Source organism: Chanos chanos, chromosome 14 (assembly GCF_902362185.1).
Source record: "Chanos chanos chromosome 14, fChaCha1.1, whole genome shotgun sequence".
NCBI lineage: Eukaryota > Metazoa > Chordata > Actinopteri > Gonorynchiformes > Chanidae > Chanos > Chanos chanos.
The window spans coordinates 1,999,497-2,024,496 of record NC_044508.1 but is presented as its reverse complement, the minus strand read 5'-3'; the positions used below and the strand labels follow the sequence as shown (position 1 = coordinate 2,024,496).

Below are 25,000 nucleotides of genomic sequence, written 5' to 3'. Positions count from 1 at the left end.
CTCTTCGCCTGAGCGGGAGCTGCAGCCTGTGGGCCATCCGTCTGAGCAGGGGAGGCTTTTCTCTTACAGGGTTTCACTGGATTCTCTGAGGGAAAACAGTCCTTTTTTCAGATATAATGTTTCAGTGTGTCAGTCTGCAAAGGATCAAAAACTATAGAGGTTTTATGACATCGTTATGGATACTCACCAATATGTTCAAAAGCTCTCAGTATCTCTAAAAAATAAAATTCGCCAGAATGTTACCAAGCATTGCTTTTTTTTTTTTTAAACATTTTTGACCATTATTCTTAAAACTATGACTCAGACCTTCCTTGGTGATTTACCACATAATACACAGTTTAGATGCAGTAACAGGATGAAAATTTTGAAGTCTCACTCACTGTCTATCTCAGCAGTAGATAATGATGTGAATTCCTCTCTCTGGTCTTCCACTGTATTTGCAGTGTTGTGCTGTGTGGTGGACATTCTTTCATGGAACTCTGAGTGACCACTGAGGTAAACTTTGACACTCTGTAGAACTCCAGCAGTCAGAACAGAATTCTCCAGTTCCCTGTCAGCCATTCTAGAATGTTCGCGTGCTGTCTCTAACATAGCGAAGGTGTCAGATAGTGACCGGACCAGAACAGTGGGCACTATTGTCTGTGGCTCTGTTGAAAGAGAACACTGTAAGTTTCCCGAACTTTCCGAACGGGCCACGACATTTGGGGTCAAGCAACGGACAAGCAAATATTTACCAGCTAAAAAGAACCCTGCTATGCTGTGATGGTGCTTTTCTGCCTTCCAAACAACCTGCTCCATTTCCTCCTGAACACCATCTGACAGTAAACAACTAAAAACAAACAAGAAGAGAAAAGGAATTAAATATCAGAGTAAACATCTCAGCATAATTAGATGCCCTCCCTGTCCCCTGCTCTGATTGGCTGATGGTACAAGCTTCAGTGATGACTCACTCCCTGTAGACTGGTGACAGGGGCTCAGCTGTCAGCTCATTGGATAGGAGGTGGGTTCTCTGAGAGACTGGCCTATGTGGTGGTGTTAGAGGTGAGTCTACCTCCATATCAGCATAAGTCCTGCAGAGAACTGGAGGAGACAGAGCAGTGAGGGACATAGGACAGACACTGAGTATATGAACAATTTCTCTCTGAACTTGATTATTCACAGTAGGTAACCACTGAACTGTGTTTGGTCCTAGAGTGACCAAAATAATAATATGATTTGATTGATTCTTCATACCTGGAGAGCTTGACTCCAGAGAAATACAACAATTATCCAAATCACACCATGGTGTGTAAGACATCTCCAATTCTGTCACTTCCTCTGAACTGGCCACAGTTGCTGAAAGACAACACATCCAGTCAGACAAACCAGACATCAACAACTGCCCACACTGGCAATTTACAGAGAATAACACAATTTTAACTTCATCTGCAGTTAAACATCACCCTCACCTTTCCTGAGAGTATTTACTAATGAGACTTGGTCCTCCAGTGGCTGTGGGGTGGGTTTTAGAGTATCATGCAGGTTTGCCGCTAAGGAAAGGCTGCCGTCTTGTCTCTGGACAATGCCCATGTCAATTTCCTCTGGTAACATCAGGGACTATTGAACATAGTTTGAGCTTTAGCACAAAAACAAAACAAAACAAAAGAAAACAAAAGAAAACCGAAAATGACATGGCAAAAACATGAACTGTGAAGGCACAGAGAAGTTTCTTGAGTATCTTTATATCTCTGTCTCACTGTCTGTCTCACTGTCTGTCTCTTTCTCTCTTCCTCTCTCTGTCTCTCTCTCTGTCTCACTGTTTGTCTGTCTCTTCTCCGAGCCCTTCCTCTCTCTGTCTCTCTCTCTATCTCACTGTCTGTCTGTCTCTCCTCCCAGCCCTTCCTCTCTCTTTCTCTCTCTCTGTCTCACTGTCTGTCTGTCTCTTCTCCGAGCCCTTCCCCTCTCTGTCTCTCTCTCTGTCTCACTGTCTGTCTGTCTCTTCTCCGAGCCCTTCCTCTCTCTGTCTCTCTCTCTGTCTCACTGTCTGTCTGTCTCTTCTCCAAGCCCTTCCTCTCTCTGTCTCTCTCTCTGTCTCACTGTCTGTCTGTCTCTTCTCCGAGCCCTTCCTCTCTCTCTTCGTTTAGTACCTCATCATTCAGAACAGTCTCTCTCCTGACCTCTTCAACACCTGAAACCTTGTCTGAGCTCTCAGCACGATGACCCACGGCCACGTCAAATGGTACACAGGGCCTGGCAGCGTTAGGGAGACGGGTGTTAATGTGAGTGATTACTCAAAAGGATGCTACGGTGGAAATAATGGTTGGAATTGGAAATAAATTAAAGCTAAGATTACACGGTTTACACAGCTCACAGGTCTGGTCAGACGAAAACCGATACATGACTGAAACCGAACAATCTGACTGGACGTTAGCTTGTAATTAAACCCGCCCACTGTGGAATGATTGACAGGGGTGAGTTTGAGACCTGAGAAAGATGTTGTCAGAGAGGGCGGTCCCTGCGAAGCTCAGTAAAGGATCTGGTACAGTGAACGTTTTCAACCTGCTCAGAAATGTCAGTAACGGAGGCAAGTGTCTTTTATACTGCTCCAAGGCATCGCAAAACAACACCTCCTCAGGCATAAACAGATCTAAAAGAGATTCACAGTGTGGAGAAACTTAAACCAAATGTATTCAAACACACAATGGCAAATATTAAAAAAAATACAGGAAAAATTCTAGAATGCCCTGGAATGCAAAGTTACAAACCAAATAATTCTGAGTATTTAGAACTAAGTATTTAGTACTGAGTATTTAGAACTGAGTACTTAGATCTGGCAGGAGAGTGAACACATCACACATGGCAGTAGGATTCGATGTCTATACGTAATAATACAGTAATAGTTTATCAAACTTATGTTTTAATGAATCTCTACAACTACCTTTGTGACTGAAAGAGGATGATTCGCCTGTTTCTTTATCAAAACTCTCATTCCAGGATGGAATTCCTTCTCTACTTTCCCCTGTTCCAAAAATCCAGAGGGCTTCGTCAGTGTCCATACAGGACTGTGAGGCAGGGTTGGAACTGGGTACCACCTCAGCAAGCTCCACCCTCAGCTGATTTACACAGTACCTGAGGAAACAAGAACTGGGTACAGAACTAGTTCCCCTGCTTCAGCAACTGCTACATACACCATGGAGTATTACGTATTGATCAGATGTCCTTTAACACAAGACGTTTTGGCTATGGGACTGTTTCGGGTAGACAATATAGTCTCAAGTTTTATACTTCTCCAAAGACGCCACGGGATGTTGAGCAACCTGTAAGTCGGCCAATACAGAGCCAGATGCCTGCAGTGTGCCTGTAGACATAAGACTCCCTGTTTTGACTGACAGCCAGAGAGAGAGAGTGAGAGAGAGAGAGAGACAGACAGACAGAGAGGGGGGGGGGGGTAATGTTTATGTGGTGCTTCTGTGGTAAACTAGATTTTCCAGAAGGTGACAAACGATAATAAAATATCCAAAGAAAAGGCCGACTGAGGTAAGTTATGTCTAACCACGCGTCCATGGCTGACGATAGGTGACGTGCTGAAGGTTTCCAGTGTGAGGATACGACTGGTTGCCCAGCTGGAAGGGCACCGGCAAACATAGCAAATTGGTAGTCAACCTGTGTCTTGCTGAGGCCTGTTACATGAAAAAGCTGTACAATGTAATTTCCATACCAGTCAAACGAATAATACGGAAATTAAGCTGGTTACAAATTGAAGTTACTTGGAAAAGCGCTATTATATTCACGGTACGTCTACATCAGGTAAGACTAATCATAAGTTACCTCATAAACATAGTCAACAGCTCTGTATTTGATGTTCGGAAACATAGAGACTTTCGAACTGGAACTGTATGAGAAAAGGAAGCTACACATTTTTCAACCTGAGAGAAATAAATGAAGTCGTTGTCGGTAAACAGTTCATTCAGTTTAGCACATTGCTAACGAAGCATTTTAGCTCACTAAAGTAACTCCTGTTAGCTTAAATACTTGGATCGATTTTTGACATTTAGTCAGATCATGCTAGAACTGGCAGAGTAAGTAAATTTACGGGTATTCTGACATTTTATGATTGACAACGACGTTATTACATTACTTACATTTCGCAAGGTCTGAGAGAACGTGAGGCCAACTCAACAAATGTTTGTCAAAACGCACGTGAACTGTCTCATGTTGTCAGTTATTCACACGAAAAACACCGTGATTGATATTTAATTACAAAAACCTTTATTTATAATTTATTTTGAATGATAAACAGTACAATAATCCCAAACATTAAATAAACACTTAACAAATGTCAAATAATGAACTAAATATACTACATTCCAATTTTGATCAATATAATTGTGTTGCCTGAAGATCAGCGATGTTATTGTACTATGAATACCAGTTATAAATGTAATAACAAAGGTGTAAATAAGAGGCATTTCCGTACTCCTTCAAAAGAGCCATGCATGCCAAAAACAAGTGTGCCTCACTTTATAACGTCCCAGAGCAACATTACAGCGTGATTTTCAAGATCACGGAATACATGTGTCAAGTCCTCTTGAGGAGCCTACAAAAACAAACAAACAAACAAACAAACAAATTTAATAAATAATACTTGTAATAATAGTTAACGTTTGCCAAGTCTGATTCTTAACCATCTAGTAACCTGGTATCAGTTGGAAACAAAGAGTTCAAACTACGTTGTTATTATATTAGCCGCGTTGTGTCCACCTACCATTTGCAGCAGTATCCAATGAAGACGGCAACGCCTGTGATTCCGATAGATCCTGCGGTAATTAGGGCCGACAACCTGGTGGCACGTGGTGTACCTGAGAACAGAGAGTACCCGCGGCTGAGAATATCCCTAACATTTATTCATTTAGCTAATGCTCTTATCCAGATCAACTGATAAAAGCATTTGCTAATGTCATAGTTCACGTTTCCAACTTAAGGCAAGCGACAGAGATGAAGTTTAGACTGAAACCTAAATCACGTCATTAACTGTACTGATTGAGTTCTGCATGAGCTGCGGGATACATCACTTCTATTCAATCTGATCAAAACTGTCCATAGAGACATATTTCAGTGGTTTAAGAAGGCACCAAGACTAACACACAATGCAGCCATCTTAACCCAGGTGGGACTTGAACCCACAATCCCCAACTCTGGAGGCTGATGCCTTATCCATTAGGCCACCCTACATATATAATAGACATATATGATATAGAACACACAATAAAGAAACCCTCATCACACATAACACAAAAAGAAAAAAAAGTCATTCTTACCTGTGGCTTTTGCCCAGATAACACAGGACTGTTCCCTGCTCTGGAAGGTTTAAACGAAAAATAGGTAAATTCGATAAATCACATTCTTAGAATTTCAGAGATGTTCCGGGAATGATCTCCTTACCTTTCCCCATTGGCAAACAGTGCGGAGAATGATGTAATAGTCTCTCCCATTCTCCAGTGGGGCGTTGTAATATCCTCCATAGGCCTGCTCATCTCCCACTGTGAAATGGAGCTCTCTGCCCAGATCCCTCAGCTGAATCTGGGCTGCCACGTATGCCCTGCTGCCCTGGGTCTGCCTGGGGAGGTGAGGGCGGTCTGAGAGTCGACAGTCAAACACTAATGTTTCCTCTATTGGCAGCACAAACACCTGGTACACACTGAAAACACAGTGAAAATGACATGCATTATTAGCACTGGCTACCAGGTGTTTGTAAGTGCATTGCCGCATCCAGTGAGAAAGTTTGTACTTAAAATTTGTCAGATTTGATTTGGGACGTTTTTTTTTTTAAATACCTGAGGTATTAATCTCAATTTAAAACCACTTCAGACAGGTCAGATAATACACACATTCTAAGATGACCCAAACGGAAAAGTATAAGACGCGTTATCTTTTGTTCATCTTTACCATATTTGATCCAGGCTGTGAGGAGATCGGTGCAGTCTCAGAGTGGGCAGAGGTACTTCAACCTCACTGTATGTGACGGCTGGCACTGGGGGAACTAAAAAAACAGAAACCAGGTCACCTCTTAATTATCTTCATATACTATATATCAAATTCTAGCCATATACCACACTAATAAACAGAATAAAACAGGCTAGACTACACTACACTAGAATAGACTAGACTAGACTAGACTAGACTAGATTAGAATAGAATAGAATAGAATAGAATAGACTAGAATAGACTAGAATAGATTAGACTACACTACACTAGAATAGACCAGAATAGAATAGAATAGAATAGAATAGAATATTGCTGTGGTCATGAGTTGAGGCATAAGTTTTTGTACTGTGTATGCTGGTGTTGGTTATGGTGGTGGTGGAGGTTTGGGCCAGCAGTGCTGTGATGTTGATGGTGTAGTTGGTTGCAGGCAGTAGATGTAAGCACAGAACAGGCCTGTCTGCCGCTGAGCTGAACTCTTTTTTCCTCCAATCACGGAACGACTTGTCGTAGTCTCTTAATCCGACAAACTCCACCTGCGTAAAGCATAAATGGACCTTTCCTTAGTCATCTCAGAGCCCTTTGTCACGCGTTACGGTTTTAGATATCATGTTATTTTAATTTTATCTGCAGGACAGTCTCCATTTCCCGTTTGTTTGGTTGAACTCACTCTGTAATGTTCCTTTTCTCCATCTTCATCTGCTCGCCACCTGAGGCATCGCTCGTTGAAAACCACCAGCTCTCTAACACCGTATTTAATCACTGTTTACGGGAAACAAAGCCAGTTCAGTCAGTTTTACTACAATGTATAGGCGGCACAAAAATGGTATTATACATTTTAATTAAATTACACAATTTATGTGCTCCACTGATATCAGCATAGCTGTTCATCAAGCGAAACAGCTCAATTTCGCCACCTACTGAATTGGAGGACTAATTTAGGACATTTTTACATGTGTGGTAAGAATCTAATATATTTGCATTGCCTGTCGTGCAGTGTTCTAGATGGTGCACAGTGGTGAGCGTGAAGCACACACTCTTAGGAACACAAATACATTGGCCGATGGCTCAGACGGCCATGAGATGGGTTTTGATGATGTCATCGCATACCCTTGCATTGCAGAGTGGCGGCTTGCCACTGTCCTCTGACGTCACACACAGACGTGTCACTTCCTGCGTGTCTGTAATATCCTGTCTGGCATCGATAACGGATTGTTGTGGTGTTCTCCCACGCTAGCTCAGCATGGGCCAAAAAGGGGGCGGGGCCACAAAGGGCTAGAAAACAACAATGACAAACAGAAAAACATTTTCCCTTTGATTGTTGCCTCCTGTAAAACACAGTCACATATTAATACTGCATTTGAAAATAACTCGAGCATAAATTACCCAATACAAATCAGCGAACACAGATTTTCAAGATAAACATTTATTACAAGACCGTTCAAGTAACACGTGGTCCGTCTGAATGTAAAAAGAAAAATAACAGCACCATCTACTGGACAAAAAAAGAAAAGAAAGTAACCCATAACCAGATGTACATACTACATTGAAACCACTCTATGCTGCTACTATTGACATCTCATTATTTAACATGGGGAAGACCTCTCTCATCTCAATGAGGCAATTTGTAAGGGGATGAGGAGGGATGCCATCCCCCTTGTTAGCAAAACGACCCAAAATGCATCCCTCTTGTTAACTTGCCATCCCCCTATATTCTCTATAGAGTAGTGTCAGTGACCATTGGGACATCCCCCCCCCCTTTAAAAAATAACAAATCGCCTACTGCTCATCTCCCTTTGTGAATGCACAGATACAGACAGTGAGGGCGGTTAAAATAGTCAACAGATGTTACCTCTGCATGAGATTGAAACCTTCTCCCACCGTCCTGCTGAGGTGCAGGTGGAGAGATTCTCACCACTCTCCTGATAAAATCCATATTTACATGCATACTGAACTGTGCTTCCCAGTCTAGAGGTCTGGTCCCAGTTCAGAACAGTGTTAGGCAGTACTGGTGGTGGGCCACAGCTTGTTTCTGATTATTAAAACCGGCATAGGTTACCAGTGCACACCACACTCTGGCAGAGAATAAGGCTCCTGTGGACAACTCTCAAAGGAATTTATCTGCATAGATGCATCTTTTAGACTCAACACACATTTAAAAATGTTCCACAAATAATAAGCTAAACAATTAGCATTTTCCATCAGCGTGACACATAAGTCAACGCACATTGATTTGCTTGGACAGAGTGTAATATCATTTGTCCATATCGTTCACCAGTCTGACCATGACTCTTACAGGCTTCAGCTGTTAAGGACGCACATGCTTCTCCTTAAACAAAGTGCTTTCATGGTAGCCTGATGTGGCTTTACCTCCTACACCCCCTGCAATTAATGTCATTTGCGAGGAACAGGGGGTGCCCCTAAGGGAGGAGAAGCACAGTGCACCCCATCAGGTCTATACCTTCACAGGTCATAGAGGGGTCGCTCCATTGTCCGATTGTGGTGCAGATGGAAACGTTTCCGCTTCCCACACTGTGATATCCGACATCACACTTATAAAACACCTCAGAGTTCACTTTAGTGTCTCTGTCCCATTGCATTACTGAGTTAGGCAGGGTCGGGGGTGCCCCGCACACTATCTCTGAGAGAGGGAGGAAGGAAGAGAGAGAAATTCAGCCGTGGACCACTGAAACACTGAGTCATGTAAAATGAATGAGCTGAACTGTACGGGCTGAGTGCTGTTCCACTGTCAGGAGCAAAATGTAAAGACAACGTGACATTAAAAGGCAACAAAATTCACAGCTCAACTCAAACGTAGGCTCAAAAAAAAAAAGAAAAAAAATCTTTTAAGTTGCCTTTTAATTTTTGTGCTTTTTTCCCCTCATATCTTTTTTTGCAGTGTAACTGTTTTTGTATTCAGATTAGCAGAAAAAAAAGGTCACGTGAGATTACATACGAGATTATACCCAAATTAAAATACAAAATGTTAGTCTACCTTGGCACCAAAAATCAGGGCGGCTCCAGTAACTGTCAGGAGTGCAAACTGATACATTTTCAGATCTCGTGTTGTTAAATCCAGGTTTGCATTCATATAAAACCTCTGAGCCCAGTTTAGTGTCTCTGTTCCACAACATTACAGAGTTAGGCAGGGCAGGAGGGTCCCCACAGTCAATCACTAAGAGACACAAATCAGCTGTTATGGGCAAAACTAACGGCAGGGGTTTTTTTTTGTCTTATCACTGACATAGAGACATTTCAACAGTATGGCTGTGTAAGAGTAAGGAAAGGTACCTTCACAGGAGAAGTTTGGATGTTTCCAAACACCATCCATGGTACAAACTGAAACATTCTCATTACCCGTGTTCTGAAAACCTTTAATGCACTCATAAAACACCTTTGAGCCAATGATAGAGTTTTTATTCCATATCATGGTAGCATTAGGGAGAGAGGCTGGCGTACCACACTGTATCTCTGAGAGAAAAACGACAAACATCCAGAGAACTGCTATACACCATCCTTACAATATGACAAAAAGAGCGAGGACTTGTTTGTTTTTCCACCTGTCAGCACTGAATTAAATCAGAATTAACTATGAGTAAAATCAGAGTGGTTTCACTTGAGAAGAATTCTGTTTCACAAAAAACACAACACAACCTTTACCTTTGCATACTATGGTTGACGTTGTCCAGAAACCGTTATCTGCGCAAAATGATTTGTTGTCTCCCTGTTCATGATAATATCCCGCATGACAGAAATAGACAACCACGCTGCCAAACTTTGAGCTGCCATTCCACTCCCGGCCAGTGTAAGGCAGCACAGGCGGGTCCCCGCAAGAAATCTCTAATGGAGAAGAACACAACTTTGTAACTTTCTATCAAGACCACTAAACTTCAGTTTGTGCAGTAGGATCTGAAGGAGACTGAAAACAAGATGCTTTTATCTAATTATTTTATCATGTTACATACAGGAACCCAGGCCAGGTCTGCTGGGCCGAAGCCCCAGAACCCAAGTCCTTTAGAGGGCGCCAAAGGTCTCTCACCGCCATCTTCCCAGGGAGGTGTGAGGCCCCCTGGATCTTGGCAAGACTTATCAATACTTCACTATTCAAATCTGTGATTTAGCGATTCTTTTTCAGTACTACCTTATTGACAGTAGAAAATGGGAAAATGAATTATACTGAACATAAAGCCAATCAAGGATCCCTTAGCAACATCATTTCCGAGATTTCAAACCTCATATCAGCCTTTCTATGACTTTTGCCATCAAAATTAGGAGAAATGTAAAAATGTTGTTATACCTTCACATGTCATAGAGGGTTTGCTCCACTGTCCATCCTTCATGCAAACAGAAACATTCTCCCCACCCAAACTCTGATATCCAACAGCACATTCATACACCACCTCAGAGCCCATTTTAATGTCCCTGTTCCAAGTCATTACTGAGTGAGGCAGAACAGGAGGATCTCCGCAAACTATCTCTGAGAGAGAGAGAGAGAGAGACAGTCAGAGAGAGAGAGTCAGAGAGAGAGAGAGAGAGAGAGAGAGTCAGAGAGAGAGTCAAAGAGAGAGAGAGAGAGAGAATCAGAGAGTCAAAGAGAGAGAGAGAGAAATTTGCCATCATGGAGAAAACTAGGAGAAATAATAATAATAATAATAATAATAATAAGTTTATTTAGAGCCCAATATCACTATTTATAGTCTCAAAGGGCTTTACATTTCTATAACTAAGTTAAATCAAAATTATATTGTGCATAAGTTCGAGAACATAGATAAGTCATTAGTCTCGTTTTAAAGGTAGTGAGAGAGCATTATTGTCCCACTGTTTTTATCCACTGACAATAGGAAAGCAGGAAAAGATACCTTCACACAAAAAGCTGGGTTGGGACCAGGTACCCTTGGCAGTGCAAACTGACACGTTTTCATGTCCTGTGTTACGGAATCCAACATCACAGAGATAAAAAGCCACTGAACCCATTTTACCGTTTTTATTCCATATCATTTCTGAGTGTGGGAATGAGGGAGGTGAACCACAGTCTACCTCTGAGAGAAACAGGAAAACCGTTTAAGTCAAAAGTTTGAACTGTACGACGTACCAGAGGACATCGTTTCTTAAACTCCAGTTCGCCTTGACTGAACTTCTTGCTTTGAAAATAGTAACAATAGTAACCGCCGGTCTGCAGAGCCCTGCCGCTGCACCAGTCAAATTACGCTCGGTGCCTCTGTCACTCGGCAGGTGGAAATGGTAACATTTTATTCAAGACTCCAGAATGTTAAGCGTCCCCGCCCGCGAGAACTTGCTTAAAATGTTACTATTTTCACCTGCCGGGTGACAGAGGCACCGAGCATAATTTGATTGGTGCAGCGCGGGGGGGGTGGGGGGGGGGGGGGGGGGGTTGCGGACCAGCAGTTGCCTGTCGCGGACCGGCGCATCACAGTCTGAGAAGAGCTGCTATTGGAGACTACAGTTTCTCTCTGAGAGAAAAGTCAGTAGAATCGCTAGTAAAGTGACCATACCTCCAAGAAATGAGCAGAGGACTGTTATCACAGTAAAGGATTGTGGGCCCATGTACTGACAACAGGAAAGCAGGAAAAGATACCTTCACATGAAAAGCTGGGTTGGTTCCAGGTACCCTTGGCAGTACAAACTGACACGTTTTCATGTCCTGTGTTACGGAATCCAACATCACAGAGATAAAAAGCCACTGAACCGATTTTACCGTTTTTATTCCATATCATTTCTGAGTGTGGGAATGAGGGAGGTGAACCACAGTCTACCTCTGAGAGAAACAGGAAAACCGTTTAAGTCAAAAGTTTGAACTGTACGACGTACCAGAGGAGAGTACAGTTTATCTCTGAGAGAAAAGTCAGTCGCATCAGCAGTAAAGTGACCATACATGAAATAAATGTATAGACGACTGTTATCACAGTAAATGATTGTGGACTCATGTATTGCATTGATGTTCATCTGGGATGAATGCATTTAAATTCAAGTATTGAGACAACTGAGTACCTTCTCAACCAATGGAAAGCACAGTTTGCTTGTCTAGCAGGTCTTACTCAGTTGCAGTGTGAGTCTGGTAGCTAATGCTGATGGTGTGACATCAGTTAGGCCCTCTAGTGTGGCCTCTTAAGATGTCAGGTGTTGTCATGGATACCCAAATTTCCACGTGGAGCCTCTGACTTAGCTACGCAAGCACTTCTTTCCCAATCAGAAGTTCAGTCATTTGAAATCACCAACTAAATGTAACATTTTATATAACCCAAAGAATTTTTTTTTTTTACCTTCACAAACAAGATTTGGAACTGTCCATATTCCCTCGTGTCCACAAGTGGATGAGTTTTTCCCGCTCTTCCAGAGGAAGCCCGTCATACAGTGGTATTTTACAACACTTCCATATTTGGTTTGAATGGGTAGAAGTTGAATGGCATGTGTGACTGAAGGAGGCTGTCCACAGTCAATGGCTGGAGACAAACAAAAAACCTTCAACTCACTCCAACCATTTTAACATAACTTTTGTTTTTTTTTAAATACACACACACACACACACACACACATATATATATATGTATATGTATGTGTGTATGTATAACATAGGTGTGTGTGTGTGTGTGTGTGTGTGTGTGTGTGTGTGTGTATGTATTATATATTTGTGTGTGTGTGTGTATGTTTGTGTGTATGTATTATGTGTGTGTGCGTGTGTGTGTGTGTGTGTGTGTGTGTGTATGTATTATGTGTGTGTGTGTGTGTGTGAATTGAATAGGTGGTCATTTAGAGTAGATTACATTTTTAAGCCATGCTTTTGGCTGCTTGTTTGTTTTGTATTGGTTTTTTTACCTCTGCAGAAAGCTTTGTCCCGTTTTGAGTTGAATGGTTCTGATCCGTTCTGTACTCTGTACCCGGTTTGGCAGGAACAGGTGAAATCACCTGGGGTGTTCTTACAGTGACCCCCCTCACCACAAATTCCAGGTATTCTGCACTCGTCTATATCTTTAAAAGAAAAATAAAAAATTATTATGATGTTACCATGGAAATGTCTGACAGTTTCCTTCTTATGTTCTCCTCATGTCATGGGTGGAAAGTGGATGCTGTTCCAGTTGGCCTAAGTTACCTTTCTGTTCCAGTTTGTCAAAATCATCTTTCTGTTACAGTATACCTAAGTTACCTTTCTGTTCCAGTTTGATTAAGTTACCTTCCTGTCGCCCTAAGTCCCAACAAGTTCACTTAGTCCTGTAGTAACCACTATCGTTTGTAACCATCTGACAGCTTGTTTGTGTAGATAGTGTTTAGTTTTATCCACTCTTACAGGGCAACAGTCAGTGAAGGCAAAAACCTAAAGCTCACAAAAAATCTCAAAAGAACATTTGTTATTACTTTGATATCTGACAGCTGTCTGACAGAAGATTTGTTGACTGTAGAGAACATGTGACTATCTAGATGTTTGGTTGTGATTGGCTGCGTTACCGTGGCAGTACGTTCCGTCGTTAGGGATAAAGATTGGCATGCTGTTGGATGGGGTGTAACCTCGTAGACAGGTGCAGTAGAAGCTTCCGTATGTGTTGTGACAAGTCGTGTGATTACCACAGATTCTGTTTCCACTCATCTGACACTCGTCCTTATCTGAACACAAACAAACAAACAAACAAAACTCCTGACATGTGCTACCCTGGTACGGCTATTATTATCGAGCAGTGAAAAGACTACACAAAGGGAAGTTGAACCAACAGAGAATGGGGAGGAAGTTTGTGTAAGTGGGTTTTTTTGTAGAATTGGGTGATTAACCAACCATTTACAGTCACTGTCCGTAATTTTCTGCAGGTGAGATTTTAGCCGCACACGAAAGCACGTGAAACATTCTAACGCAACAGGTATATTTCTATGAACCTGAATAAAAAAATTAAAAAAAAAGAACTAAGTATTAAAACAGAAGATCGGTGTGAAATTTGATAGTTTGACGGACATACTACCACAGCCAATCAGGGCTCTTCTTATTGCAACTGCTTTACGCCCACTAATGGTATGTCTTCTGTTCATACATAGATATCATAAGTCATTCAGATGACACAGGATCATAAATAATGCACCGAGTTTCTTTGACCTTTGAGAACTGATCATATGTCCTCAAGTGCATCGCAAACCAACTGTTTAAACCCAACGTTTTGATCAATCCACAAACTCTGGAATAAGTAAAATCAGGTGTTTTAGCCTAATATGGGAAACCAGTGTAAATGCCCTGAAACAAATTTTTGGTAATGCAGTTTTGGATCAAGTTCACACCTTGACAGTGTGTGAGGCCGTTCCCCACAAAGCCATACATGCAGTTGCAGACTTTGCCCGGGCTTCCGTCCGCCTTGTCCTCACAGGTGGCGTTAGGGTGGCACAACGAACACACGTCCACTGGGTCTGCACCCACCTCTACACCTGCGATCCAATAACAGAGACTGGCATCAGTCACTCAGTAATACAACAGAAATGAGAGAGAGAGAGTCTGTCCCAAGAGACAAGTGCCACTGGACTAGAATGGACAGAGGACCAGAAAGGGAGAGTGAAAAGATAATCTGTCAGTTCTTCATGTGACAAAGTGCATGTAGCATTTGAATCATAATATAGCCCTGTGATCCAAGTATAACTGTGATAGGCTGGTCTGTAGATGGTATAAAATTTCTTATTTGTTTTGTTCTTTACTAAAATCACATTATGTTTTCCAAAAAAATGCTGTGAGCAGCTCTACTCCTTCGCCCTGTTTCATGAACTGAAGCAGGACAAGCTCCAGTCTGTGCTTAAAACAAGATATTTTAAATGTACCTTCTGAGGAATGGGAAACACTCACCTTTGAGTATGCTCTGAAGAGAGAGAAAGCAAAGGACCGTGGACACAACTGCTGTCCTCAGCGACATGTCTGCCCTGCTCATCTCAGGAAAGTTTTCTCAGATGATCCAACAACGTCTGGCTCTTTATCTGCATCTTCTACAGCTTCCACTGTGGAGTCTGCTCTTTCCTGAGCCCGTTTGATAGCTGGAATGACAATAAGGAACCCATGTTAGCTGAGGTCAAATTGGACGCCCAACCGCCATTCCGGGGTTTTCTGAGGGACGTGTGGGCACTGGTGGTTTTGAGGGAACATCTGTCACCACCAGCGTTTGTGACAAACTCAGTCATTGAGGGCTTTGCCTTAGGGTAGCTCTGATAGTCACACTACACTTATTTTCCAAAACCACAGGCTCATACTCCAGCTTCTGATAAGGCCTATTTTTGGTTCTGAGGCTGGAACGCTGCCAAAAAGTTTTGGGGGTGAACCAAATCTAAATATGATCTCCTTTTGCTCTGAGGTGCTGAATATGATCACTATAAAATGACTAATTGGTAGATCTAGCTATAAAGATTACAGATAAAAACACATGATCATTTGATGTCCTGAGTTAATGTTACCATAGAAGATATGGGTCGTTTTCAGAGATATCTAGGAGCTTACCTTTCCACAGCTGAACACATCAGATGCTCATCAGACTGTAACCCAGTGCGAGCTGTTTGTGTTGTAAGAAAGAACTTTCTGCACCTTATTGGACAACTGTGAAAACAAGACGAGATGAGAGTGCAACCAAAACTAAACTGGGTCATGTTGATTCTGCTCAGGATAGGAGTGTGTGCATTACCCACGATGCACTGGGTCTGACAGGGGGGTGTGCTCCAAGGGTGTGGAATTGGAAGATAAGGGTGTTCTGCTCCTATCAGCAAGGAACCAGGGGCCCTGTGGACGCCCTCTCTATATGTCTTTACAGCGACAAACCCTTCGATAGCCCACCCCCACCCTGGAGGTCTGTAATTAAAGGAGACATCATGTCCTGTCAAAGTTACCAAAACAATAACCTCATCAAGACACTTCTAAGCCACTAGATCAGTGGACTCACTGAGAGAGTACAGTTTGATTTCATCATAGCACTCCACACACTTTCCTCACCTCCCCTAATTGCTGGGTTTTTTTTTATCTTGAGTCATGCCAGATTTGAGTAAGTAGTCTGAACTGAGCTTTTTTTCCATAAAGAAAAAAAATTAAATTGCTTTTCTTTTCCCATTTCCTAAGCTGATTCAGTGAATTGCATGTCTGATAGAATGCTGCTTGTCCCCTGATGCTCCTCTCTTTCTGTGTGGTTACTCTGAGCTCTGTGTGACATCATCACAGATATTCACAAATAGGAGGTTGTGGAATGTGAGCACATGATGACAAGTCCCTCCCCTCTATGCTCCATTCAGAAATGTTCCCTTCCCGTTGCCCGTGAGTGTGTGCTGCTTCCAGATAATATGACTGACAGAACAGACTTCATTAACTTTCATGAAACCAGTCAGAAAGACAAACAACATTTTAATAACAAAAAAAGTTATTCATGAAGTGTGTTTAGGCCCTTCATTGTGGATACAGACAGAAAGAAAATGTTTTATTTATATAAAAAAGTGTGTCGGCTGTATTTCAATTATGAATGTGATGCTTGTCATTACATTTGGCACACGTAAATTTAAATTGAAAAAATAACTTATCAAACACATGTACATTGGCCAAGCATCTCATGAAACTACACTAAATCAGCTTAAACTGATAAAACCTCTTTAAAAGAAGTGATCAAAACTTCAGAATACCGTGTGCAGCAAAATTTCTCAGTTGTGGAACAAGATGCAAAACAGCTGTGACATTTGACAGTAAAAATTGAATTTGATGATGCCCATACATTAAACTGGCATTATGTCATTGGGTTTTCATCATTTGTTCCTGTAGTTTGCCTGTGTACTAACACACATTGTGTTAGATTGTAATGACACACACTGTTTGAGCAGGAGAAGAATGGCCAACTACAATAGCACACAAGAAACAAACAACACATGAAAAACGCCTACACATTGCACAGTGAATACAGGTGTTTACAAGTCGTAAAGGGATTTTGGGTAAAGTGAGAGACGTGACTGAACCCAGAATGCCCTGTATTTCCGTGAATGTTACCAGCTGAAACACTCCAGCATGTCTCTGTGTAACACTTAATACGTGAAAAATAAATGCCCTTGGATTTGGTTTATTGTTTAATTCAGTCATTTTGTGATGTCAGAGTACCCATTAGAACATTACGAATCCCATGATTTTTTTTTTCTCCCCACCACCTGAACACTGATTGAGCCTCAGCAGTGCCATGGACAGCCCCACACCAAACCATGCACATGATGTTGGGGAATTTAGTCCAAGTGTGTAAAAAAAAAAAAAAGTCTTCAAGTTTTCAGAGCCAGAATAATCCATACATAATTATATAACAACATAATAACAAGCAAAATGTTGAAAACAGTTTTAAAAACAAAATATGGAAAAAAAAAATTGCCATTTGTGTAGTGTAATGTTAGGTTACAGCAAGTGTGATAGCATGTATCATACTGTTGCGTTAAGCAGCTGTAACAGTGTGTAGCATAATTTTCCATTAAAGTGATGACCGTGTGTAGCGTAATGTTGTGTTAAAGCAACTGTGACAGTGAGTATTGTAACATTGTGTTATAGAGATTATGAGAGTGTGTAGTGTAACATTGTGTTATAGAGACTATGAGAGTGTGCAGTGTAACATTGTGTTATAGAGACTATGAGAGTGTGTAGTGTAACATTGTGTTGTAGAGACTATGAGAGTGTGCAGTGTAACATTGTGTTATAGAGACTATGAGAGTGTGTAGTGTAACATTGTGTTATAGAGACTATGAGAGTGTGTAGTGTAACATTGTGTTATAGAGACTATGAGAGTGTGTAGTGTAACATTGTGTTATAGAGACTATGAGAGTGTGTATTATAACATTGTGTTACAGAGACTATGAGAGTGTGTAGTGTAACATTGTGTTACAGAGACTATGAGAGTGTGTAGTGTAACATTGTGTTACAGAGACTATGAGAGTGTGCAGCGTAACATTGTGTTATAGAGAATATGAGAGTGTGTAGTGTAACATTGTGTTATAGAGATTATGACAGTGTGTAGTGTAACATTGTGTTATAGAGACTATGAGAATGTGTAGTGTAACATTGTGTTACAGAGACTATGAGAGTGTGTAGTGTAACACTGTGTTATAGAGAATATGAGAGTGTGCAGTGTAACATTGTGTTATAGAGATTATGACAGTGTGTAGTGTAACATTGTGTTATAGAGAATACGAGAGTGTGTAGTGTAACATTGTGTTACAGTAACTATGAGAGTGTGTAGTGTAACATTGTGTTACAGAGACTATGAGAGTGTGTAGTGTAACATTGTGTTATAGAGACTATGAGAGTGTGTAGTGTAATCATTGTGTTATAGAGTCTTTGAGAGGTTGTTTTGGTAGTGTAACATTTGTGTTACAGAGACTATGAGAGTGTGTAGTGTAACATTGTGTTACAGAGACTATGAGAGTGTGCAGTGTAAACATTGTGTTATAGAGACTTGAGAGTGTGTGTAGTGTAACATTGTGTTATAGAGACTATGAGAGTGTGTAGTGTACATTGTGTTATAGAGACTATGAGAGTGTGTAGTGTAACATTGTGTTACTAGTAACTATGAGAGTGTGTAGTGTAACATTTGTGTTATAGAGACTATGAGAGTGTGTAGTGTAACATTGTGTTATAGAGGACTATGAGAGTGTGGTAGTGTAACATTGTGTTATAGAGACTAGTGTCAGTTTATAGTGTAATGTTGAGTTAAGCTTATGCTCAGAGGATGGTGCAGAGGCAGCAGGATGAGCGTTCTTTGGGTGGAGGTTCCACAGGCAGGGGTGTCTCCATGTCCAGGGTCTCCTCCTTACACTCCGAGGCTGACTCAGAGGAGGAGATGGAGAGAAGACGGCCACACACGAGCTCCGCCGCGTTCCCATCCATTAGGGAGGCGTCCGTGACTGTCTTCTCTCTCAACGACATGTCGTCATCCTCATCAATCAAAACAATCTCTGTCCTCATGTTCCCATCCAAGTCTGGAAAAATCCTGACTTCTTCTGGACCCTTGTCTGTGAAGACTAGCGTGGAGCAGGACCTGTCTGTTAAGGTCTCTGGAGTCTCCAGGGCTTTGTCGTCTGGTCCACTGGAAGTCTGGTCCGTTTTTTCCATAGGTTCTGAGATTTCTGAATAAGCTTCTTGGTCCCTTATGGGTCCAGCAGTACCAGTTTGTACCATACAGTTTTTCACTGCTTCTACTGGGTTCAAATTTCCTGCACCATTGTGTTTTTTTGGGATGACACAAACTGCTCATGGGTTGGTTTGTGGTTGTTGCATTCTCACCATAGTCATCGCTGTAAATCACTCTGTCGTTCTCTTCCTGAATGTCCCTGCTCCTCTGAGCGTGCTCAGTCGAGGAGGAGAGGGAGAGACTGTTCACCATATTCTTCTGTGTCTTCACACAGCTGTTCTCTCCCTTAGACCCTTAAGCAATGAGATAAGGGATGAGATTTACCAGGTTGAGAAAAACAACAGAATGGTAACACCATTTCCAACGAGCAACGTACTGCAGAATCATTGTCTGGGTACAATATGTCATGGTCATTTTGTAGTTGTCTTATTGAAGATTCGTGAGTGCATTGAGAACAAACTGATATTTTGTCTATGGTGTGATTTAATAAGTATAGTCTAATACTTTGATATTTTGTGGTGAACTTAGACTTATGAACAAAGAGATGGCAGTCTTGTAGATCTCCTTTGAGTGTAGGGAATGCTCAAAACCTATTATTTTTTTTTGTCTTTACAACATATAACCATAAATCTTAACAAAATGGCACATCAACGGGTTCACATGCTAATTTCTTCTCAACAGACTGTAGTATGACTGTCATTTACTATAGTACAGAGTCATAATGTTTGATCTAAGCTGCCCAATCCTTGTGTCCTAAACACTTACCAGCTTTAGAGTTCTCTTTGGAGACCATAGGTCAGAGATTTCAGACACTCAGACGTAGATTTTAAATTTCAGGATTAGTGGGAAGCATCTGTTGGAAAGACATCAGAAGTCAAACCCTTTCAAAATGCTCTTTAGATTGCATTACTTTCTTCCTTGTTCTCTCTAAAGCCCAGAAAACTGATCTTACTGTTTCTCTTTCACCTGCTCAACACACACACACACACGCACACGCATACACACACGCGCACACACGCCACACACACACACACGCATACGCATACACACACGCCACGCACACATACACACACCACTACTCACACGCACACACACTCACACACACACACCACCTGTAGACCTGTAGAGCATCTCCATCGGCAGACACTGTGTATTTAACCGTATTTTAAAAAGAAAGAAAGCTTCCATTCTAGAGACCACAGAGAGCAGCATGACAGAGAGACTTGCTGGAGGGAGGCTGATATTAATGCTTTATATTCAGGATGATGGAGGAAAAGAAAAAAAAAAAGCTTAGACTTTTAAAGGAGCAAAAATAACCTTAAAATCCCAATGGGACTCACAAGCCATTTGAGTGGAGAGAAGAGGCATGTGTTTACAGGAGGAATCCAACCACAGGCTGCTAATGGTGGAATAGTTAATGCACACAACAGATAGGAGACTTGTGTGTTTAGAGAATAGAAGGAACCACACAGCAGACAGTAACAGATTATTCCTGTATTTGACTCGATATCTCTGTTGGGAACTGAGGAACTAAAGAACAGATTTGATATCATTAGAATCCCACTTCTGAGTCAACAATACACTCTCTATGTTAATCTTTTCACAGCACTAATAAAAACTCACATTATTCTTTTTATCCACAACTGGTCTCTGCTTACCGGGGCAGAATCAGAGCAACTATCAAATCGCCAGTACACGCCGTTAACGTGGCCACGCCGCGCTAAAACAAACCCGTTTCAGTAGACACTCTCCCCACGCATTCACGTGATGAACAATGTCTCTTTTTTAGCGTTTCGCGTGTGCATCTACATCTGTTAACAATTTGTTTAAAAAAAAAAACGCAAGCCGATTAAGAACGAAAGGACGGAAGCAAGGAAAAGCGAAAGCGTAATGCAGATTCGTAGGTGCTGTACTGTTGTAAATATCGGTCATCCAGGTTTAGGTTCAGCAACTAAACAGAAATACTAGAGAACAGAAATACTTACCGTTGTCGCCTTTTTGGAATCCGGTGTGGCATTGAACCTTTTTGTTTTTACGTGGTGAATTAATAAAGTTGTAGAGATATTCATTGTACTTCAAACCTCTCCACACAGCTAAAAAAGAAAAGAAAAGGATGCAACCACTATCTAAAATTTATCTGACTAAAGTTGTTAATTCACGTAGCAAATTAAATACAACATATTCTTACGGTTGAAACATGTGCATCGAAAGACAAATGCAAAGGAAAATGTTAGTTAGGTCTGGCCCTGTTGTGGTGTGAATGCGAGCAAGTAGAACAGGCGCGCGCAGCGGAACTCACAAGAGACGTGCGCGCGTTTAGGTACGGTTGAATGAATGGATGGAGAAGATGTAGACTACTACTGCTGAGCGAAGGGGGGGTTGGTTTACGACCCAAACACATAAATGTTTTTTCCCCTCTTTGTTTCCTATTGATTATTTGATCAGGTAAGCAGAGATGGTCATCTGATGTAGCTGTTTAGAAGACTCGCATAGGCAGAAAAAGTTCTCCTTTCATATAAGGAAAAGAAACATTTCACTTATTCCATGTGACTGACACGTAGATAGGCCCGTAGACTGTAAAGCTAAACAATAAAAGACGCTCTGTAAAACATGAAAGCTACCTCTGCATTCTCTTTAACCACTGATTGACGTTGGATGTTAACTGTTGTCTCGCCTCGCTGAAACATAGTGATGTGATAGAGTAGCCTACATTTTGTTTGAGTGCCTCCACTCTTCGCCTAGAGTGACTCAACGCTATCTATGAATAATGCACAATTCCACATACATGTACATACAGACCGGGGATATCAGACAAATGAAAAATTTAGAGCATCGTTCTGCCCCATTACGGAGTTCCCTCTTCATTTCCAACGGAAGCCGAAAACTCCAACTGACGTTTGGCTGTCATAGCAACGGGCAGTCCATGGTATACTCGAAAACTAGTGGTGTTTCTCCACTTACATGAGATGAGTTAACTCAAAAAATACAGAAATAGCCTAAATTAAAAAAGGATTGTTGCCCGCCATGAGTGACACAGAAAAACGAATTAAGGTCAACCCGTTTTTTTTTTTTTACCCTGAATTAACATGAAAAGCATCATTTTTATGCGACGCATCTGTTTGGAAAATGCAGCAAGTCGTTAGGAGATAGGCTGCGCGAATTGATAAACGAATGAAATCTGTTTTTCAAAAGAACATGATTTTAAAAAAAAAAAGCTAAAGTGAATTAATCTTTTTGTTCAAATCATTGCAAGTCGCGCAAAGCACGCGCGCGCACAAACGATTATTACACAATCAGGCGGCCTGCATATCGCGTCTACAGATGGATTCGCGTTTTTCGTCACACCTTCGATCATACTTTACAACTAAATGCACCGACTTCTGATTTTAAGAGCGCTGTGTCTCTCCTGAGGTGTACTGTGCTCTAATACTGCCCCTTTCCATCTGAAGCCTGAGGGCAGACCTACTGGTTTCACTGGGAGTTTGGTTAAATCTGATGGCGACCTTAACTGGGAGGGACAGACAGTGAGTGAAACCAAGTCATAGTGAGAAAGGCGGTCAAATGACAACTATGCCTACAGACGCAATAAACGGAAAAATATTATTAAATTACAATTTAAACATACAGGTATTTTGCCTTGTGACAGTATTAATAGATAAGCTTCTTTGCTGCTGCTAATTCCTGGTCATATCAATAGTATGTAGAATGTAAATATTTACTCAAATACTCAGTTTCATTTTTATATGAAATAACTTGGAATCATAGACATAACCTTGAAATAACCCTGTGTAGCTTATCGGATTATAACTGTAGGCTTATTGATTTCATTCGTAAATTCATTATGAAAAAGAATGAATAAATAAATAAATAAATTAGTCTTAATATGGTACTGTATCAGTCAAAGAAAATAAGAATGAAACCATTCATCTTTATTGAATTAAATTAGTTCCACTCTGAGAGTGTTTGGTCTGTAAAAGAATAAAAAGTACAGTAAGTAGAAGCCAGAACAATGGAATGTAAGACATCCAAAACAAAATAAGAGTCTTTCCACAAATATTAGCGCTAATGAAACCCAAACACAGTCTGTCTATATATATATATATATATATATATATATATATACATATATAGATGTGTGTGTGTGTGTGTGTGTGTTAATTATAAATATAATGAAATTTGGCAAAAGGAATGAGTGCTATTTGCCTTTTTTATACCACAGCATCCGCATGTCATCTCCCGTTTGAGTAGAAAGTAAAACAGAAAGAGGTGAAGGTGAGAGACCTGGGCAGACTGTCCACATGACTCCCACAAACCCAACAAACCCAATTCTCAGACAGACAGAACCGTCTGACTCAGTCTGGGCTCAAACTAATGGACTCACACACCACATACACATACATACATACACACACACACACACACACAATGCTGTGAGAAATAGGCAACATGTGTTGAATCTTGATCATGGTCATTGTCATCGTTAATAAAAATAATCTTCATTTATTACATTCAGCAGTCACTCAACCCAGTTCACCGAGCCTCCCTGGCCCAGTTTACCCAGTTAACCCAGTTTACAGTCTGTTTACATAGTGTCCTTTTCCTCTTTCTCATCACATCATTCACCCTAAAAACTCTCCCATAAAGGATCAGAGAGAAAAGAAAACAAGTTTAAAAAAAAAAAAAAGATTTTTTGTTTAATCAATAAAATAGAATCCCAATACATGATCATATGATCAACTCCTTGCCATCCCCACAGGAAGGGAGAGTGAGTCATTCTTAGATTGACAGCTCCTGTTCTTCACTTTCATTCTGGTGAAAACTGGGTCCTCTAATGTTTCTCCAGCTTCTTAAGGCAGTCAGAGCAGAACACTGACCCTCCGATAAACCACAGCACACACAGAGGGAGAGAGAGGAGGCAGAAAGTTCTAGACCTGACACTGGCTCTCCGTGGTCAGGGGAGGGGTTCACAGTAAACCCTCGTTCTCAAAGCTGGTGTGTAAGAGAGAGAAGTCAAAGGGAGCAAACTTCACGCCTCCCCCACTGTAGAATTTATTCTGGAACTCAACCCTGGGAACAGAGGGGAGGGGGGGAGAGAAAAATATTGTGTATAGAGAAGTAAAATTAAAAAAAATTACTTGTTTTGCTCTGTTAACAATGAGACAGCTATCTGAGTCAAATCCTCATGAAGAACTTCCTCTCTCTACCAGACCCAGCAAAACAGCTACAATGTAGAAATAATAAACTGGCGCCATCTACTGGCCAGGTTATGCTGGTCACTTCATGAACTATTTTGTTTGCATCAGTGCATATTGAGTGTGACTGTGTATCAATGTGTGTATGTTTGCATGTGAAAATGTATGTGTGTGAGTGTGTCTGTATCTTACCAGTGTAAGCGCAGTGCATGTAGGAATGCAGAAAGTCCCTCCATGACCAGCAGAATGGACACGGTGAGAACAGCAAACAGGCCAAACAGTGGAACCAGTAAAATCACTCCGAAACCAGTATCAACCCTCAAACCCACACGCAGGACCATGGCCCACAGCACCTCTGACAGCTCTACAACACACACAAACACACACAACACATTAAAAATTAAGAGACACAAACACACATTTAGCCATCTTATGGTCACACATAATCATCATAACAGCGTCTTCCAACAGCTCAACAACAGCTAGGCACGCACACACACGCACACACACACGCACGCATGCACACACGCGCACACACGCACAAACACACATGCAATGATAATGGTGTGAGAGACAGATAGATAGATAGAGAGATACAGAGACAGAGAGAGAGAGAGAGAGAGAGAGGGAGAGAGAGAGAGAGAGAGTGGAGGGAGAGAGACGAGAGAGAGAGAGAGAGAGAGAGTGGGAGGGAGAGAGAGAGAGAGGCAGAAAGAGAGAGAGTAGAGAGAGAGAGAGAGAGAG

The 25,000-nt window shown here is 41.4% G+C and overlaps 2 protein-coding genes across 2 annotated transcripts in view; both read right to left on the bottom strand.

Annotated features, from left to right (window-relative positions):
* Positions 1 to 4,389: 4,389 nt before the first annotated feature.
* On the bottom strand, positions 4,390 to 15,490 carry susd1 (sushi domain containing 1). Its single transcript, XM_030791727.1, has 20 exons — positions 15,431 to 15,490; positions 14,789 to 14,973; positions 14,236 to 14,379; positions 13,423 to 13,578; positions 12,796 to 12,948; positions 12,243 to 12,422; positions 10,821 to 11,000; positions 10,259 to 10,438; positions 9,622 to 9,801; positions 8,957 to 9,136; positions 8,423 to 8,623; positions 7,814 to 7,993; positions 7,072 to 7,236; positions 6,632 to 6,723; positions 6,311 to 6,497; positions 5,926 to 6,019; positions 5,422 to 5,677; positions 5,298 to 5,337; positions 4,745 to 4,838; positions 4,390 to 4,576 (listed from the first exon to the last, which is right to left on the bottom strand). The coding sequence occupies exons 2-20, from the start codon at positions 14,868 to 14,870 to the stop codon at positions 4,558 to 4,560; spliced, it is 2,763 nt and encodes a 920-aa protein (XP_030647587.1). The 5' UTR covers positions 14,871 to 14,973; positions 15,431 to 15,490; the 3' UTR covers positions 4,390 to 4,557.
* Positions 15,491 to 23,799: 8,309 nt separating this feature from the next.
* LOC115827388 (V-type proton ATPase 116 kDa subunit a-like) overlaps positions 23,800 to 25,000 on the bottom strand; it is a 16,481-nt gene continuing 15,280 nt past the window's right edge. The window contains 2 exon segments of the mRNA XM_030791205.1: positions 23,800 to 24,131; positions 24,449 to 24,620. Of these exon segments, the coding sequence (XP_030647065.1) occupies positions 24,029 to 24,131; positions 24,449 to 24,620 (275 nt within the window). The 3' untranslated portion in view covers positions 23,800 to 24,028.

Excerpts from the sequence above, each read along its gene's own strand:
- susd1 (XM_030791727.1), bottom strand. The coding sequence starts at position 14,870 with ATGAGCAGGGCAGACATGTCGCTGAGGACAGCAGTTGTGTCCACGGTC. Across the intron at positions 14,380-14,788 it reads TCTTCAGAGCATACTCAAAG|GTGTAGAGGTGGGTGCAGAC; the intron begins GTGAGTGTTTCC and ends ATTGGATCGCAG. Across the intron at positions 8,624-8,956 it reads CCCTGATTTTTGGTGCCAAG|CTTCCTTCCTCCCTCTCTCA; the intron begins GTAGACTAACAT and ends GAATTTCTCTCT.